The sequence below is a fragment of the Dipodomys merriami genome, unplaced genomic scaffold, assembly GCF_024711535.1.
Source record: "Dipodomys merriami isolate MVZ:Mamm:240054 unplaced genomic scaffold, mDipMer1.0.p SCAF_91, whole genome shotgun sequence".
Classification (NCBI taxonomy): domain Eukaryota; kingdom Metazoa; phylum Chordata; class Mammalia; order Rodentia; family Heteromyidae; genus Dipodomys; species Dipodomys merriami.
Window position 1 is genome coordinate 1,074,559 of NW_027206524.1, and position 19,398 is coordinate 1,093,956.

Genomic DNA, 19,398 nt, shown 5'->3' on the forward strand with positions numbered 1-19,398 from the left:
AGAATGAGACATGTCTTTAAGGATAGATCTTGGCCTGCCCTCTTCTTGATTCTGGCTGCCATGAGGTGGGCAGCAGTGCTCCACCATATCCTCTCCCCCACAGCCAAGAAGCAAAAGATCCTGTTGACAATGGGCTGAAATTAATTATTCCTCCCTTAAGTTGCTGGCATTGGGTAACTTGTTTCAATGATACATGGGGGGACAGTGACTTCAGCTCCTTGAAAACAAGATCGATCAGCATCTCTAATAGTCTTCCTTACCTAGTGCTTTTGATAGACTTTCAGAAGGTCATAGAAGCTACCAAGAGATCCTCATAGTCCCTTTCTTTCCAAAATACTGCACAAAATAGATCAGATCTTTTTATTATCTTTTGTACAAATGGGTTTCGATCCGAAAAAGAAATGGAAAAGGAAGAACTGGCTCTCTAGCTTCCAAGTCAATTGAAGCCAGAGTCCAGTGAACTTGACTGAGCCACATGCATCATTGCTGAAGGGAAGACAGCCCCGTCTCAGCTCCTCTAGGCTCACACCCTTGTTTCTGAAGGGAGGTGGGGGGTTCCCACCCATATCCCTCATAGAACTCTTGATATTGTCTTTTTATTTTTTTTCATCAAGGGTCATCTTGAACAAGGGTCATCTTGGTTCCTACAGAGAAAGGGAGAAGAGTGAGCAAGAGGGAAAGAGGAAAGAAAGAACGGTCATTTTTGGGTAACAGGCCACAGTAAGGGATCTGTCTTTCTCCTAATCTAGTCTCCTAATCCAGCTCTCCTCTTAGATCTCATCTTGCTCTTCCCCCTTCCTTGTCACTTCTTAAAGGTCCCTCTCTCCCTCCTCACGGGAGGTTTTCTCACTTCTTCTCTGAAGGTACTAGATTCAGTGTTTTACATTTATTTGCTAGGCAAGTGTTCTATCACTTGAGTCACATCTCTAGGCCTTTAGCTTTTAGTTTTTCAGAGAGTGTCTTGTGCTAACTTTTCCTCAGTCTTGCTTCCTCTTTCCAAGTAGCTGAGTGTGATACCACACACAGGTTGTTTTGGGGGGATTGTTGTTTTTTTCTGGAGTACTAGAGAGTAAACCCAGAGCCTCACATTTGCCAGGCTGGTGCCCTACCACTTCAGCTATGGTCTCAATCTTTTGCCAGTCCTGAACTTTGAACTCAGGACCTGGGTACTATCCTTAAGCTTCTTTTGCTCAAGACTAGCACTCTACCACTTGAGTCCTAGCTCCACTTGTGGCTTTTTCTGTTTATGTGGTACTGAAGAATCAAACCCAGGGTTTCATGCATGCGAAGCAAGCACTCTACCACTAAGCCACATTCCCAACCCCTCAAGCCTTTTTTTTCTACTTTAGTTATTTATCAGGCTGGGTTTTATGTTTTTGCCAAGACTGTCTTTGAACCATGGATCCTCCTACCTATACCTCTTAAATTCCTGAGATCACAAGTGTGAACCACATGGGGTTTTGCTAACTTTTTGCCCAGGCTGGCTTTTAATCTTGATCCTCCAATCTCTACCTCATGAATAGCTAGGATTATATGACACTGTCATACCTAGCCCTGGAACCTTCCTTTGAACATCTTCTGCAAGCCCTTTCCTCTCTAACCCTCATCTTTCATTTCTCTGTGATATTTGGCCCCTACCTCTCGATGTTTCTGTCTGGGCCTTTGGCTCTGACTCCGACTCCGGCTCCGACTTCGTCCAGGACCCCGGGATCCCCGAGAGCTGCCTGAGCCCCTGGAAGAGTTGCTGCCAGCTGTGGAACAGGTGCTGGTACCCTGGCCATGGGTCAGGAAATTCGGTCTGCCATATGGAAGCCAGGCCTCTTCTGCAGATGACAGAGAAAGACAGCTGGGCTGGAGCAAGAAAGATTCTCTTCAGCCAATGATCATCGTAACCTATATCCCAGCTCTGAGAGATGACCCAGGGGCAGGCACTGGGCTCCGGCAGACTGGGAGCTCAAGAGAGCAGAGCACCCAGCACCTAGCTGTGACATAACAGAGGGCTCAGAAATGTGTGGGAAACTCGTAGGCAGAGAGAGACTTAAGGAAGGGGGAATCAGAGCACCCAGACCCCACTCTTTCATCCTGGGCTTCAGTCCTAGGAAAGGACCCATGTTAAGGCCTTCAGAAACTTCTTCTAGGAGAGAGGAAGAGAGAAAAGACAGTCTTTGACATTGACCGAATGCATAAACCCAACTGGAGTGGACAGGTGAGCTAGGTGATGCACTTCTAATCGCCTGTCCTTACCTAGTACTTTTGATAGAATAACCCATGTGGGTTATTGCCAGCCTCCAATCCCCCTCCGGCTGCCGTGGGGCTCCTTACCATCCAGGTGGGGCCCCCGCTGGGCACTCAGAGGCACTGCCTGGCCCACGTTCCTCTCCCCTGTGTGCTCCCGCTCCAAGGAGGATGTGCTGCCTGTTGCTTTCAGCCCCAAGGCCCAGCTTGCTTCTTCCTCTGGTGGTGGCAGGGGTGGTGGAGGCAAGTCTGGGGAGAAACCTGTTTTCAGCAGTCTCCTGCCTTGCCCAACACTAATCTTTCTCCCACCTCCAGCCCTGATGCCAGGAGGCTGCAAATGAATCACCCAGGATTTGAGATCACCTGCTCCAGCCCCCTTGGTTTCCAGTCTACCCCCTCTACGGACTGTCATCATCTCCCAAGCCCAGGTCCTCTTTACCCCCAGGACTGTGCTCCCTCCTATAGGGAAGAGCCTTGGGTTTCTTCCGGACTCTGGCACGGGGCCCTTGGAGTGGGGGAGTCATCTCCCCAGGCACCTGCCGTGTTCTCCCTGTAGTGTTGGATGGAGAGAGCGTACATAAGGAAGGCAGTTGGGAGAGGGACATGAAGGTGAGGGGAAGCCAAGCTTTGGAAGCCACGGAGGGAGGAGAAGGCATGTTGAGGGTCTACAGACTCACCTGGAGCACTGCTGGCTGTACTGGGGACAGGGCTGGGGTTGAGGTGGTAGGAGGCTGTGGGTCCTGCAACCAAGCCAGGAGGTCTCCCTTCATGGCTACTCAGAGCAGGCTGGGACACACTGAGAGGAGAACTTGGCCCAAGGGGCACCATCCTGCAATGACACGGAGCATCAGCCTTTGTTCCCACTACAAAACCATATGCCAGGCACTTTGCTGGAGGCCCAGCCTAATCCTCAGGTGAGCAAAACACAGACTGTCTCCCGCAAGGCCTTCCAGAACAAAGGAAGCGTGAGGACAGCCATGTGTGAAAGGCCAAGGGAAGGCTGCAGATCCATTCCCAGGGAGATCTAGTCCAAAAGGAGTGAGAGACTTGTCAGTTCCCATGTTTCTCCCCAGATCACACATCACGCTGCCAGCTTGACACAGACCTGGGATCTCTGCACCCCCAGATTCACCTATCCATTCCTCCACCCAGCCACCCATTGACTAGATGTGTACTGGGGGCCTCTAGTGTGTAGGGTACTATATACCTCCCTACCTGGGCATCTGGTGGAGTTGGGGAATGTCAGTGAGGGGCTGGGGAGGGTCAGGAGGTGAGGGGGTAAGAGTGGCTGTGGACTGCTGTCCATAGGAGGGTGTAGGAGAGGGGGTTTCCCCTCGGGATGGAACCACCAGGCACCCTCCACTGGAGCTGGGCTCAGTCAGGTGACTTCTCTCAGGCATTGGTGGGCACCATTCTTCTGGCCCTGAGCTGAGGGCAAAAGGTAGGAGAGATGGGAAGGACCAAGTAGCTCCCATACCTTCCCCCGTGGCCTTCCCATTGCCCACTTCCCTTCATCTGCCAGCATCTCTGCTCGTTCCCATCCCAGAAGGCCCTGGGCTGGTCTCCGGTGGAGGAGGAGCATCCACAGCAGGCAGCATCCTCACCTGCCCTCCAGCTCCTCCTCTGGCCCCTCTGGGCAACTCAGCTCACAGGAAGGGGGAGGTGGTGGCAGGGCTTCTGGCCAGTTCAGAGAGGGCATCTGCACAGATTTTTCTAGAAGCTTAACTTTGCCTCCTCTGGCTCCTGAGGAGAAGTACCAGGACACATACAGAACACGCAGGAGATAGCCAGAGGTGAGACAACATGTTAGAAGGAAGCATTAGCTAGGGGCCAAAGAATCAGAACAGAGGAGACTGTAGACAGGGATAAAACAGGCGTGAGGAATCGGGGGCATACCACTGTCCCCCTGACTCCATTCTGGAGGGGCATATTGGCTCCAGGTGCCTGGGTCCCCTGAGGGATGTTGGGGGAACCCGCCGTGGAAGGTCTGCAGCTCCTCCCCCGCTGGGTCAATGCTGCTGTAGACAGGACCCTCACCAGGTGCAGCTGTGCCCCTGGCAGTCTGAGCCAAGTACAGGGAGATTCCAGCCTCTGAGGAGGAGAAAGAGGGAGGCCCAGGGGAGAAGGCAGGGAGCAAAGACAGAACAATAGAGGACAACAGGAGAATGGAGGGCAAAAGGGGATCCCACCCAGCCAACTTCCTCCCCCAGCTCAAATCTTACACGTCAAAACAAGGTGAAGGTGAGGCCTCAGAGACATCGGACTTGCTTTCTCCCCACACCCAGGGCTGACCAAACTCAAGAAGGAATAGAGCTCCTCTGCTCCCTTCACCTCCCCCCGCTCCCCGCCCCAATAACTGGAGAGGAGGCAGGGAGCCAGGTGGGCTCCTGAGCAATTAGAACTCCTCACCATTATAGTATCTGTCCTCTGGGTCGGGATTGCTGGGGCAGCAGCTTCCCCGGGGCTCTGGGGCTGATGGGCTCCGAGGTGGGTGGGGCCACGAGTCTGCCAGCCAGGGGTAGGAGGCAGGGCCAAGGCCCATAGTTGGCCTGAGAAGGAGCGCAGCAGGTGAACTTTGGGGACAGGGAGCCTGGAGAGGCCAGCAAAGGTGAGGAAGGTGGCAGTGACGGAGAGTCCCAGGACAGGAATGGTGGAGTTGGTGGTAGAAGATGCTGGAGGACAAGGAGGCCCGAGGACCGGGGAGACAGCCCTTGCTGGAAAAGATTATCCTTCAGAGACAGGTTAGGAGAATTACCTGGAACTGGCTCCAGACAGGCCCTCGGAGTGTGGGAAGGACACTGGGGAAGATGAAGGGAAGAAGCAATGAGAAAAGAGCTAATATTGGGGTCGCAGGGCGAGGAGGAGGTGGGGGGGGAGGAAATTAACTCCCACTGGGTCAACTACAGCTTACCTGCAGGCGTGTAGGCAAAAGAGGCTTCCGAAAAGGAACCCATAGGAAAAAGAAGAGGAGAAATGAGGCGAAGGGTCATAAACACCCCCATATACCTGTCCACTCCTTGGCCCTGGTCCTGATTCTACTAGCCAGGCTGCACTGAGGACCAGGTTCATCAGAATTTCTACAGGTGGGACGCAGGTCTCGGAATTTATCCCCAAATTCCCAAGTGGTCCCCATATATAGCCAAGTTTGAAACCGGCCGGCCTCAGCCTCCAGCCTCTCTGCCAAGATGCCCGGGACTCAAGTGTTATCCACACCCCACACTCGCAGTTCACACGTTGGGGTCCTGCTGGGGCCCCTCCACACCAGGCCCTGCTCCCGTCTCCGCCTTCAAGTGGAGCCCGAACTGAAAAGCCCGCCTGCTTCTCTACAAGTCTTAGTGGCAGGGCTCACCCCTCTGCCCCAAATCCAGACTGTTTGCCCTCTTGGCCCACTCTTGCAAGCCCAGGCCTGACAGCGGCCCAGTGCCCGCAGGCCCCGGGGCCCCTGGACTGGCTGTGGGACACGCCCTGCCTCTCGGGCCCCTTCCCCGCCCCGTCACTGGAGGCGCCCAGGCCTGGCTCTCACCGGTGTAGTGGCTGAGCTCTTTGCGCTGCTTCCTGCGCCGGTAGAGGGCGCCGCAGAGCCCCAGCAGCAGCGCCCCGCAGGCCGCGCTGCTGCCCGCCAGGAAGGCCGGCTCCCGCAGCACGCGTGCCAGCCGCTCCGCCAGCCCCGGGCCCGCCTGCGGCCCAGGCGGCGATCCGCGCGGAGCTGCGGCGGGGGTCAGAGAGGTGAGCGGGGACGGAGGACCCCGGAGCTCGGGAGCTGACCCCGCGGGCACGGGCGGCCCCCCCCCCCCCCCCCGGTCCCCTCCGGACTCACGCAGCTGCACCGACACCGGGGCACTGGCCACGCCCACGCCGGCGCCGGTGGCCGCGGCGACCAGGGTCCGGTAGGGCAGGCCCGGCTGCAGCCCCCCGAGCACTGCGGAGCGTGCCCAGCCCGCCGCCGACCGGTTGAGGTGGAAACGGCTTTCGTTGCCCAGGCACCAGATCTAGGGAGGCCCAGATGCGGGGTTAGGAGCCCGGCTTCCCCGGTGGAACGTCTCCCCACTTCACCCCAGCTCCCAGGCCAACCCTGAAGTTCCCTCCGCCCGAATTCGCAGCTTCTAGATGCTCCCTCTCCCCACCACCCACCCCACACCCCCCGTCCTCTTACCCAGTTCCCGGCTCAAACCTCCTACCTGGTACTCGGTGATGACCCCATTTTGCTGAGAAGGAAGTGGAGGCTCCCAGGACACAATGATACTGCTGTTGCCATCACCCCCCAAGGCCACCGCCACTCCCTGGGGGGGACCACTGGGGGCTGGGCCAGGGCGGAGGACACAGATAGTCATTGCAAGCCCTCCTTTCCTTGCCCTTTCCTTCCTCACCTCCTGGGGTTTGAACTGGGAGCTTCAAGTTTGCTAGGCTGGGCCTCTACCACACAAAGCACGCCTAGCTTTTTGCTGTCGTTTTGGAGATAGAATCTCAAGGACTTGTCTGCCTGGGCCAGCTTGAACCCAGATGCCCCAGTTCTCAGCCTCCTGAGTAGCTGGTGGTACGGGCCGAGCCTCTGGTGTCCAGCCTCCTCCCTGCTCTTCCGCCTTAAGTATGCATCTCCGTCCTCCCCACCCATTATCTGCACCACCTGTCGGCCCTGTGGCCCTCCTTACCCTCCTCTGGAATGCTCCTGGTCACTGAGGGGCTTTCAGCACCCAGCCCCTCCTGGCCTTGGGCTTGAACCTTGATCTGGATTTGGGCTCCTGGAGGGAGTCCTCTTAGCACAGTACTTTGCTGGTGTGGGGTCTGTAGGTCCAGCACTGTCCAGCTTCCCTCATCAGGGCCTGCTACCCTCCAAGACACGCGGAAACCCTGCACCAAATGAACTGGGCCATCTACCTGTAGGAGATGGGGCAAGGTGCACGAGAGGTTTGGGCCACACAGATGCTGCAGACCCAGTCCCACCTCCACTCATGCCCCCTTCCGCAGCCATTCATCTCTCACTGTCTCATACTCATTTGTGGAGCCCTCACATCCCCCATCCCTTTACCCCATCCCTTTATCCCCTGTACCACACTCACAGTCCAGGACACCTGCAGAGTCCGGGGCCCAAGGATTATGGGCTCCTGAATTCGCACGGTCACTTCAGCCAGTCCCCGCTGGCCTCTCCATGGGTCATCCACTGGCCTGGATGGGATGCTGTCTGTTGATCAAAGATCCTATTCAGCAAGGCCCAGGAGGGGCAGAGAGGAAGGACTGAGGATGTGTTTGTGCCCTATCTCTGCCCTCTCTCACAGATTGTAACACTTAGTACATCAGAGCACACACTAAGGAGACTGCTCAGGGGAACTGTTTGCACAGATAGGATGGGGGAGCAGCTAACTTGAGTATATCCTTCCTGTATAACTATGTGTAGCCTTTAAAATCTCACTTCCTCATCACTAACATGGAGTTGGTCCCCCCCCAAAATGCCTTCTAGCCTAACAATCTGTATTATTTGTGGGTAAAAGGCTCAGCAGTGATGGGGTGGTGGAGTGGATTCTTCCCTCCCTCTTCTCCTGACCTTCTGTAAGAGGGAAATGTAATCTCCTATTCTAGGCTGGGCTCCAGTGTAGAAATAGCAGGAAAGAACTCTGAACTGTCATGGTGCCACGGTACAGACATGCGTTGTTGTGGCATACAGTGTTCCATGTCATACCCCAAAACCCAGAAACTCTGACCTTACCCTGAGTACGGACAGGTTCAGAGACAGGGCTGGGGTCACTGAGGCCCCAGGCTCCCACAGCTCGTACCAGGAACAGGTAGATGGTATTGGGCTGCAGACCACTGATGGTGTGTGTCTCCAGCTGCACGCCATCTGCCACTGTCCGCCATGTGTTGCCAGCTGCTTGGCTACAACAGAAATAATATGTCAGGGCTTATCGACTCCCAACCTGTCTATTCCACCTCAGGTGTTCTTCTCACCGTGGGAGGGGAGCACTGAAGCACTGCTTCCCAGAACAGCAAAGATCCTAAGATCCTAGATCCTAAGGACTTAGGACTCTCGCTTTGTAACTGTCCAGGTTTGTGCCCAAAACTTTCTCCATACCTGAAGGCCTCTATCACATAAGAGGTGACTGTGGCTCCAGCCTGTGGATTAGGCTTCCAGGTCAGGGTAATGCTGTTCTTGGTGATCTCAGTAACCAAAGGCTGAGAGGGAGGCCCCGGAGGGGTATTGAGTTCTGTAGGGGGATCTGGTGATGTTCCCCAGTCTTCTGCAGTATCATTAAGTAGAATGATAATCATGGTAATCATTAAGTAGAATGATGGGGAAAGGAGGACCACAGTGCAGCCTCTCTCCTTCACCAACGAACAGTGGGGTTGTGACAAGGTGATGGGCGGAGGCAACAATGTATCCTAGTCCTTACTCATATCGGCCTCAAGTGTACCACTTCCATTCTCCCCATCCGCCCACCACACCGTGGCACTTGAATGATTAAAAACTAGCCCTGGGGTTTGGAGAGGTATTGACTATCTTCAAAGCAGGTTTGGAGAAAAGTTCTGGCTAAGCAAGGGGACAGAGAACAAACTTACCCCGTTTCCGAAGCCAGCCACTCCATGTGGCCTCCCCTATGGAACTCTTGGCCACACAGCTGTAGAAACCCATGTCCATCTCCTGTAGGAGAGGGTAGAGCACTGGCACACTGAGAGAGGAGCAAGGTAGGGTGAGGGGATAGGCAGGTGAAGAAGGATGAAGAAGATGCTGGACACTTTAGGAGGTCTGAGAGAGCAGAGGAGTAGAAATGGGGTTAGAGGCCCAGTGAGTACTTACGAGAGTTGGGAAGGTGGGCCTGGTAGCCATTCTCAGTTACAAGGGCTCCAGGGGTGACACTCACCTGCACACTGGCAATGTACAGGGTGCCGTTGGCCATTAGGTTTAGCTGAAGGTCAATCCCCTGCAGCCACTGCCCATCCTTCTTCCATCGGACACTAGGCTGAGGGTTCCCAGCCACTCTGCATGGCAGCCATGCCGAGGAGCCAAGTGCCAGTGTCTGATTGGCTGGTCCCTGGAGGATGATGGGAGGCAGCCCATCCAAGGAGGCTGAGAGAGGAAGGATTCAGACATCTCAGGGGTGAAATCTAGGGTCAAGCCACCAGTCCCTGGAGCATCAAACCCCCCTCTCAACCCTCCAAGGGGGCTTTGATAATCTGTAGCCATCTGTAGTCTCTGCCTGGGGCCACTGTGCCCCTGACTTCCATACTTCAAGAGCATGCTTCAGGAGCATACCCACTTTCCTTGCAGATATATTGCATGGCATCCAAGAGAAACAGATCTCTTTAGACTATGTCTTTCTAGACCATGAGCCCTGCCTCCATGGGCAAATACCTCCTTTGATCTCCAACAGGGCTTTAGCCAGAACACTGCCAGCTACACTGACAGCCTGGCACACATAGTAGCCAGCATCGCCACTCTCCACTGCTGTGATGTTGAGCTGGCCTTTTGGAGAGACTGAGAAGCGTCCTGTGGGCTGAAGTGACTGGCTAGGGAACAGCAGGACCTGGAACAGAACAAGGAACCAAGGAAGGAAATGAGCTGGCAACTGGGCAGGGAGATTTCCCGCCTTGCCTGTCTGTTTTAGAATCCAGAGAATTCCTAAGGTTCTAATTCACATCCCATCCCCAAGCATTGAAGTAGCCTTGGGAAAATTGTAGATGGTGGGGGCGGGGGGGCTGTTTTCTGGCTATGTGACTTACTAGTTGAGAACCTTTGAGCATAAGAATTCCTGAGCCTCAATCACTTAAAGGAGGGTTAAATGAAAGAATCCTGGTAGTATTTTAATATACTTTGTGTACTAAAATGTGGCTTTAATGTTTTACTTTAGATAGACAGGTGGAATTACAGGAAGCAGGTTTGGGTCTCAGGATAAATGGACCAGGCTAAGCCTCTGAATGACACCTAGCTCCACCCTATCCTACCATCATTTTATGTGAGAATCTACTTTAAACAGCAGTCACAGGGGCTAGAGATATTGGAAATCTGCAGTAGATGCAGATTTGGAACAAAGTCTTGGGTTACCAGGTTACCAGGTTACCTGGTTATGTGGTACCTGGGTAATCCCTTGCATTTTACTGTATTGACTCTGTTTTCTAGTGGCAATGTTTACACAAGTCACTGATTTATGTTGTCACATCAGTGCTTGTTCTTTCAGGTTGTGAGACCTGGGATTTGTTTGCTGGGTAGGAAGGAGATGACTGTGAGCTCCCCCTGGTGGCAGGAGCTATGAATAGTCAGAGCAAGTAATTTTCTACCCTGGGCAACTTTTAAGTTCACTACTTGGTTTCCAGTAGTTTGTCTCCCTCCTCTCCCCCCAAGCAAAGATCCAGAAAGTCTAAGTGGGAAAGAAGAGAACTAACTGGATTTGCTATATCCGAAATACAACTCTGCGAAAACATTCCCCAAGAATTTTTTCTCCAGACATGTACCTACCAGCTAAACATTAATAGTTAGCATTGGTTTTTTAAAAGTATCCAGATGTTCCGAGCTTTTTATATTCATTACCTTATTTAAATTTCCCAAATAAACTGCACAGCTTTATGGGGCTGGAGTACTATAGGTAAAACATAGGCAGAAACATTTATAGAAGGTCAGAGGAGGGAGCTCTAAGTCCCAGATGAAAGGCAGGTGGGTGGAGCCCTGGACACAAGCACCTACTTGGCTTCCCTCCTTTTGCCAAAAGATGGCAGGTGGGGGGTTTCCTTTGGTCTCACATTGGAAAGCCACATTGTCTCCTGGAGCTGCTGTCTGGTTCTGCGGCTGGGTCACCAACTGGGGTGGGACTGGGAACGGGAGAAAGCCAAAAGAAGGGGGACTTAACGGTACTGGGCAGGATGAGGGAGGGATGGGAAGGAGGAGCCCACACCTGGCTTAAGGAAGAGCAGACTTCCATGTCTTGCCCAAGCCTGTTTGGCTCTGTCTTCTCTCTCCTTCCAGAAGTGTCAGGCAAGCCACTCCTACCTCCTCCATGCTGCCCTGCTTCAGGCCATCTCATGTGCAGCCCTCACCGTGAACGCTGAGGGATCCAGATGCTTCTATGCGGCCCACGCTGTTCTCCGCCACACAGGTGTAAGCCCCCTCATCTTCAGAACTCGCTTGCCCGATCCAAAGGCTGTGGTCACTCCGGATCTCATACCTGCTCCACTCCCCACCCCCCAGGCTGGGTTGGCCACCGTTATAGACCTCATTCTCTTTCCCCCAGGACAGATGCTAGGGTCAGGGTACAGAAAGACAAGGCAGAACTCAACAGGGACATGAGGTGGGACCGGGTAAGATAGGAACCATAGGCTCTGGGCAACAGATTCTCTGTGTCCTCAGGGACACAGAGGGAATCGGTCTTCCGGCTTTCTAGAACAGGGGAGGTTTGGGGGCTGCTTGGGTCTCTTTATTGGCAGAAGGAGGGGGCTTCTCACCTGCCAGGGGGCAGTTCCCCATCCTCCTTGCGCCAGCGGAGATGAGGCAGGGGATCCCCATGCACCTCACATTGGAAGTTCACAGGGGCACCAGTGAGGACCACTTGGTTTTCTGGTTTACGTAGGAATGAAGGACGCTCTACAGAGTGAGAGCCAGTCAACAGGAGGTCTGCCAGCTTATTTAGTTACTTCCCGGGCTAACTCCTCCCATATCTCCCATATTCTCAGTGCCTACCCAGTACCACCAGCTGAGCTGGCCCACTCTCTCGTTCTCCTGCTATGTTGGAGGCCACGCACACGTATGTCCCAGCATCGCTCTTGAATGTGTGTGACATCATCAGTTTCCCTCCACGTATCTGCAGGGGAATAGTGGTAACCTTGGTCCTTCACAACCATCTGTGTGTGTGTGTGTGTGTGTGTGTGTGTGTGTGTGTGTGTGTGTGTGTGTGTGTGTGTGTGTGAAATTTACTTGGCTCCCATGACAAGCCTAAGAAGACCCTGGGGCATTGAATCCTACATCCCACCTACATCATTCCCACCCTTCCTCCCTGTCTCTCTCCCTGTGGCTGAATCTTAGCTTCCGGTCACCTGGAAACTCAAATCTCCCACAGGGACATTATTCCCAGCTTCCAGGACCCTCAGGTCTCTCTCCCATGAGACAGGTCCCAGACCCACAGCCTCTGGCTCTGCCCCTGACCGTGATCCTTCCTTCCTCTTCCTTAAGCCTCGTGCTGTCCTTCTTCCAAGTCACCAAAGGCTCTGGGTGACCCCTGGGGGGCACGCATTCCATCACTGCCGGCTCGCCCACTGCCACCACCGTGTTTCCGGGGGACTGACGAAAATCATCTCGCAGAACTGGAGGGGAGGGGGGGGAGAAGGCGGAGCGATCACAGCAGACCAGAGCACATTCTCAGGTTCCAAACTACAAATGCATCTAGAGACCAGCCCACTGGCTTCTTCCTCTGGCCCTGGTGTTGGAATTAAAGACCAAAGATGAAGCCCGGTGCAAGTCGCTCGCCGCTGGCAATCCTAACTATCCTGGAGGCTGAGATCTGAGGATTGTGGGCTTGCAGTTCAAAGCCAGCTGGAGCAAGAAAGTCCATGAGACTCGTATCTCCAGCTGACCAGCAAAAAAAGCCAGAAAGGGAGCTGTGGCTCAAGTGGTAGAATGCCAGCCTCGAGTGAAAAATGTAAGAGACAGCATCCAGGCCTCCGAGTTCAAGCCCCAGTACTGACACACATACAAATAGTACCGACCAGGACTCTCACCTGCTACTTCCAGAGAGGCATTTCTGCTAGCCGCTGCCCCAAGGTAATTGCGGGCCACACAGGTGTAGACGCCCTCGTCCGGCCGCGCGCGGCGCCCATGCACGATGCGCGGGAAGAAGAGGGCGCCGCTGGGCAGCAGCAGGCGGTGCGCGCGCGGGTCCTCCCGCGCGGTGGCTACGCGCGCCCCGTTTTTGTACCATTCTATGTGAGGTCTAGGCCGGCCTTCGGCACGACAGGGCAGCGTGGCCGGCTCGCCCCGGGACACTACCAGATCTGGGGGCTGCTCCACGATGCGTGGCATGGCGTCCTCAGGCCCGACTCTTGTCCCTGGAAAGGGCAATGGTTTCAGAGGGCTCACAGCAAGAAACAGGGACAGACCAACAAACAGGGACAGGCGGACGTCCCAAAACAAAAGAACCCCCCCCCCCCATGCCTCCTCCGCTAGAGCTCGGTCTCCACTAGCCCTCCCTTTTCATGGGAGAGATTCGTATCTCCTTCTTGGAAGTATCCTTCAGGCTGATCAATAACAATCGGAACTTGTGAATCACTGAAAGAACCCCACCTCCTCTCCTCTCCTGCTGAGCTTACGTGGGGAATGCACGGCGGCCCGTGGCTTGACTAAGGGCGGGCTTTCACCCATGGGCTCTGGCTCGAATGTGTTCCTTGCTCAGTGCGCAACCACCTCTGCCCGGTGAAATGGACGAGGGTCTGGGGTCCTCTGTGTAAGGACAACTGATGGCCCTTGACTAGAAGGGGATCTTAACCCGGACCCCCTGACACCCCCAATTTCCTTTTGCTTTGGAGGTGTGTGTGGATCCTATGATATAACAGGAACCTGAACACAACTGGTAGTGGAAACATGCATAATGCTCCTTTTTCTGAAAGGTATTAGCTTTCAACAGATTATTTTACTATCGGGGAAAGGCGAAGAACCACACTGGAAAAGAAAGTCTACTGTCTCTTCTGTTCGCTCGGATCGGTTTGTCTGCATATTCTGCCCCAGGTTTATCTTCCACGGCTTGGTTTGGGATCTGGGAGGTTGTTAGAGTCGCGCAGCTCAGTCCCTCTCTCCCTAATGGTTTGTAACCTGCATCCACCAGTAAGTGTCGCTGCAGCCTCGTGTAACTTGGTGCCCTTAAATAACCAGGACAACCTGGCACATCTGTTCCAGGCCTCCCTCCCCACCTTGTGCCCACCCCGTTTTAAACACCTCTGGGATCTCTAGCTTCCAGACCTGGTGAGAACTAGGTTTCCTTTCCTGCTCTTCCTCTTGGAAATTCTGGCATAGACAAGGCTGGACAGATTGCCAAGTGAGCCAGCACTGTTCTGTGAAGAGCTTAACTGCCAGGTATAATCAATTTCTCTTGCCTCTTGGGAAAGAAGCAAGTTCCTCAATTTTCTCCCTTTCAAAGGGAAATCTCTGGCTAGTGATATGGCTCAAGTAGTAGAGCACCTGCCTAGCATTCAAGGTCCTGAATTCACACTCTAGTGGAGGGAGGGGCATACAAAAGGAAATCTCTGAAGCTCACCCATCTTCTCCTCCTTCCCACCCTAGTGGGATCCATGGTGATCCATCCAGGCATGGTCAAAGGAAGAGCCCAGGAAGGTGGCTTTGGAACACCCAGTTGGAATCCCAGACTTTAACATTTAATAGCTGTAAGAATCTAGGCAAAGTGGGTTTTTTGTTTGTTTGTTTGTTTTGTCGGTTGTGGGGCTTGAACTCTGGGCCTGAGCGTTGTCCCTCAGCTCTTCAGCTTAAGGCTAGCACTCTACCATTTGAGCCACAGCGCCACTTCCAGTTTTGAGTGGTTTATTGGAGATAAGAGTCGCACAGACTTTCCTGCCCTGGCTGGCTTTGAACCTTGATCCTCAGATCTCAGCCTCCTGAGTATCTAGGATTACAGGTGTGAGCCACAGGCACCCAGCTAGGCAAAGTATTTAACATCTCTGAGCTTCAGTTTCTTTATCTGTAACATGGTGTAAAGACCCTGCAGAAAAAGTTAAAACATCTGGTGATTCTTATTGTTTTATGTTATTCATTTATAGTTTTATGCTATTCATTGAATAACTCAGGGCCTGAGCACTGTCCCTGAGCTTTTTGTGCGCAAAGTTAGTGCTCTGCCACTTGAGCCACAGCTCCACTTCAGCTTTTTTGGAAGTTAATTGGAGTCTCACAGGCGTTTCTTGCCTGGGCTGGCTTCAAACTGTGATTCTCAGATCTCAGCCTCTTGAGTATCTAGGATTACAGATGTGAATCATGAGTGCCTTGCTCTGTCACTATTTTAAAGGCTAGTCTACACAGCACACCCTACAGTTCACCTGAATGAGATTCAAATAGGCCCTAGTAGCTTTTTTCTTGTTTACACCAACTGCAGGAAGCTGACTTTGATCTGTTATTGCTAGCATTTTACTTCAGGCTGCTGTTGCAACCATTTGGGTACCATTCACTCTATAACTTTGTTCTCTTAGCTGCAATATGTGACTATTAAAGTCTGCACATGGCTAATTTCTCAAGTTTAAATAACGCGAGATATGGTGAAACACTGCAAAAAGCAGTAGGAGAGCAGGGAGTGTAACTCTGGGCCATCAATTCGGGAGTGCTGACTCCCGAGGGGTCAGGAGATTGAATCCAGCTTCCTCACCCATCCCCTTCCCCCAGGCTTCTTGCATACATACCACACCCTCAAGTCCCCCTTCCCGTCTAATTCCTGTAGACACAGCTGCCGGCTCCCTTTCCCTGGAATTTTTTGCCTGTCATTCCCTGTCTCAAGAGATGCTTCAACTGCAACCTAATGAATAGCTAATGGGCATGCTAATGAGGCTCTGGGGCCCCTCCCCAGCACCTGGAGTACCTAACAGACAAACGCACACACGTTGCCCGCGTCTCTCCTCGCCTTGACTCCCCAGCCCAGTGCTCGCCGTCGGACTTGAGCACACAGGCCGAGAGAGGTGCAGTTGAGCAGCACCTGAACCAACAACCCCGCAGGAGCGTCCCGGGAAGCGGGAATTCCCTCGGTGGCCGTGAGGGGGCACGCTGGCGCGTCTCCCCGCGCGCGGCGGGGCTCAACGCGGCCGCCTCCCGTCGCGCGCGGGGAGCTAGCGCTGTCTCAGTCATTTATTAATCACGGTAATTAGCGGTAATGACCTGGCCGCCGCCGCAGCCGCCGCCGCTGCCCGCTCCCCACTGCTCTGCCCGGGTGGGCTGGCGGTGACTCCCACAGCTGACACACAAACTTAGTTCCAAGTTTCCCCGAAACGATGGCTGTCCCCGTCCCCCTGGGCAGCAAGCACAGCCGACAGTTCGGCGTCCTCGCCCTCGTCCCGCGTGAGCTCCCGGAGAACCGCGGGACTTGCTCCCCGAGCGGGTCACCGAGTGGCCGGGAGGTGACTGCGCCCCTCCTCTGCCCCGCGCGCGTGCACCTTTCTTGGCTGGGGACCTGCCCACCCCAGACACGTTTCTCCCCACCGGGGGTGGGCGAGGGGCGCCCCGGGGAGGCGGCCCCAACTCAGGGGCTCCTCCCGCACCCGCTTCCCCGCCAGGCAGCCCTCTGCTCGCCCCTGACCCGACGCCCCCCGGGGCGGACTCACCGTTGGGAGGCGGATCGCTCGGAGGCAGCGGGCTGGGGTGGAGGGGCGCCAGCGAGGAGTTGAAGCCGCCGAAGAGCAGCAACTCGCTGGTGTTGGAGGCGCCCCCCGCGAAGGAGTCCGCGAACAGGTTCATCTGCAGGAGGGTTTTGAGCAGGTAGCGCAGCATGACGCGACCCGCTCGAGACCGTGGTGGGGGGCCCGGGGCCCAGCCCCTGGGTCCGGGACCCGAGGGCTGGGAGCCGCCGCGCGCCGCCGCAGCCACGGTGCCGCCGTCCTGCGGGCGCGCCCGGGAACGGCCGGCCGGAGCCGCCGCTTGCCCTCCTCCTCCTCCTCTTCCTCCACCTCCTCCGCTCGTCCTTCTCTCCACCCCCCTGGCCGCCGTCCCCCGGGAGCGGGGCGGGCGGAAAGCAGGTGCCACTCCGATCACTGCGTAATTAAGGGCTTAATCCGCCTCCCCATCCCCACTCCCACCCCGACGGCCACTAGCAGGGCCGGAAACTCGAGTCGCGGTGGCGCGCGACTTGGAGTCCCCGCCCTCCCTCTACCCCTCGCCCCCAGGATCTGTTCTGGACGGGGCGGGAGGGTTTCCCTCCCTTCTCAAAGCCGCCAAGGTCGGGGCTGAGGTTCTTTCGGACTCTTCCCTTCTGACCAAATCTAGACCGTTGTTCCTCTCCTTTTCCCAGACCTGGAGGAAACCGAGGCAAACTGCTCACTACCCACTACCAGACGCTCTTTGGCTTTCAGACCCCTGGTTTCCATGCGGTCCCCGGCCCCCAGGGCTTAGCGATGCGAATTAGGGAGGCTGAAGTGGTTTGGAGCAAGAAGTGGGAATGGGACGAGAATTCCATCACAGACCCATCCCTTGGCCTCCCAATCATCTAACTCTGCAGCTGGAGGCCAAGAAACGGAGCGACTCACCTGGACCCCAGAGTCCCACTGCAAGTGCCCTCATAATCTGGAGTTCCTGGCAGACGTGCAGAACGCGGATTTACCTGGGTGGGAGACCGGGCTGTTTGCATTTCTTTGCATACTGCTTTACTCTATTTTATTCTATTGTTTTCTTTTTTTTTTTTTTGGGTCCGGTCGTGGGGCCTGAACTCTGGGCCTGGGTGCTGTCCCTCAGCTCTTCAGCTCAAGGCTAGCACTCTACCACTTGAGCCACAGCGCCACTTCCAGCTTTTTTCTTATGTGGTGCTGAGGAATCGAACCCAGGGCCTCAGGCATGCAAGGCAAGCACTCTACCACTGATCCACCTTCCCAGCCCCTTGTTTTCCATTTATTGAGGAGACTGAAAGGGAATAAAAGAATGGAACAAAGACCAAGTGCAGTAATATGAATCTATAAACAAGTGCAAGAGAAGAGAAGGATGCAAAATTCGTGCAACTCTGTTTGAACCATGTAACTGCACACAATCCTTCCAGGAAAGAAAAAAACGACTGCTCCCCCTGCGCCCAGACACAGAATTTTGACTTTTCTGGGGGTTCTTTCCACCTGAAGACCTTCCAATCCCTAACCCTCACAAATACACACATACACTTTTCCTAGGCTCGGGATGAGACTTTGGGGTGGTGGGGAGAGACCTCAGGAGTTCCGATCTGGGGTAGGGCTCTCCTGACCGAGAGGAAATTCGCTCTGGCGCCGCAATCAGGTTTTGTAACTCCACCGGAGTGGGTGGGTGAACGGGTGGAGATCAGAGGTAAGCAATCACAGTTGAAAAAAGGTTGACAAGCGCAGTCTTTCAGACCCCTGCTAGACTTAAGTCAAAGGGTTAAGGGCGTGTCCCAAAACTCACTCCGCCCCCCCGCCCCGCCCCCGCCACATCCCCCTAGTGAAGCCTGCAAACTGAAAGGGACCCCAACAGACAACATCCGGCTCTTATACCTCCCGTGTAGACCAAACCTCACCAGGCCAGAAGCACAACGGGGGGGGGGGGGAATGAGGAGGGGACAGGGCGGAGCCTGAGCTGGGAGCTGTTCCTTCAGCACCTGTTAGGTGGGTACCACACTAGGGCCTGGGTGCACCATGGAAGGCTTAAACCCTAGCAGACCTTGAGGGTGAGACAGGTTGGACAGGTGGGAATGGGGCTAGGGATACATTGCTTCTAAAGCACCAGCATACTAAGAGATAGGATTTTTACCTCTGGGCCTTATTGCAGGCCTAGAGAGGTGGTAAATTAGGTTATGTATACCATTTCCCCATCGGAAATTTATTCCTTCAGAAATGATGAACCCACACGTGGGTTCCCATCTTCATGTGATAATGATAGCACTTTACACCTCACTTTCCCCCAACCCGACAAGGAAGAATTGGACTACTTGATCTGCTCTGACTCTTCCTAGTCTTGATTTCCTGCGGCTGACCATGGTCATCCGGGTTACACCACATCAGAAGGTCCACAGACAGAAATCTCACGTCTTGGCTCCAGGCTCTGCTCTGCAGCGAGAAATCCTGGAAACCCTCCTGCCAACCAGATCTTGCCCCATCCTAATCCCCTGATTTGCTCCTGGCCGGCCTTTCAGCAAACACTGGCCCTGCTAGTGTCTAGGGGCTTGTCACCCTGTTAGCGGATTTGTTTCCGGAGATGGCGCAGTTAATTGGCCCTTTATGTGGGGATCAGGGAGTATTTGCTCAGGGTTTCCTGAGCTGAGACAGCAGCGCAGCCCATGGGCAAAGCTGCTGCCTAATCCCTGTCATCTAGATTTGGAGGGGGACAAATGGTGGAGCTACTGTATGTCTGGTCCCAATCTCCTGTCTTTCTTCTGAACTTCACCCCTTCTCATATTGTCTTTCTCTTCTTACTTTTCCTTCGTTCTTCACTTTCCTTTTCTTAAAAAATATTTTCCAGCAACTCTAGAATACCTTGCCTTTTAAAACAAAACTAGC

At 54.4% G+C, this 19,398-nt stretch overlaps 1 protein-coding gene across 1 annotated transcript; it reads right to left on the bottom strand.

Annotated features, from left to right (window-relative positions):
* Positions 1 to 396: 396 nt before the first annotated feature.
* Positions 397 to 16,681, bottom strand: LOC138821370 (roundabout homolog 3). Its single transcript, XM_070013546.1, has 28 exons — positions 16,516 to 16,681; positions 12,928 to 13,254; positions 12,356 to 12,513; positions 11,894 to 12,014; positions 11,659 to 11,797; positions 11,254 to 11,381; positions 10,904 to 11,028; positions 9,578 to 9,749; positions 9,087 to 9,292; positions 8,785 to 8,866; positions 8,300 to 8,465; positions 7,937 to 8,103; positions 7,293 to 7,414; positions 6,885 to 7,110; positions 6,414 to 6,535; positions 6,053 to 6,224; positions 5,759 to 5,941; positions 5,147 to 5,170; positions 4,991 to 5,033; positions 4,645 to 4,784; positions 4,132 to 4,326; positions 3,840 to 3,978; positions 3,451 to 3,663; positions 2,913 to 3,064; positions 2,675 to 2,785; positions 2,323 to 2,484; positions 1,639 to 1,823; positions 397 to 644 (listed from the first exon to the last, which is right to left on the bottom strand). Exons 1-28 carry the CDS (start codon positions 16,679 to 16,681, stop codon positions 633 to 635), a joined length of 4,158 nt encoding a protein of 1,385 aa, XP_069869647.1. The 3' UTR covers positions 397 to 632.
* Between the last annotated feature and the right edge of the window lie 2,717 nt (positions 16,682 to 19,398).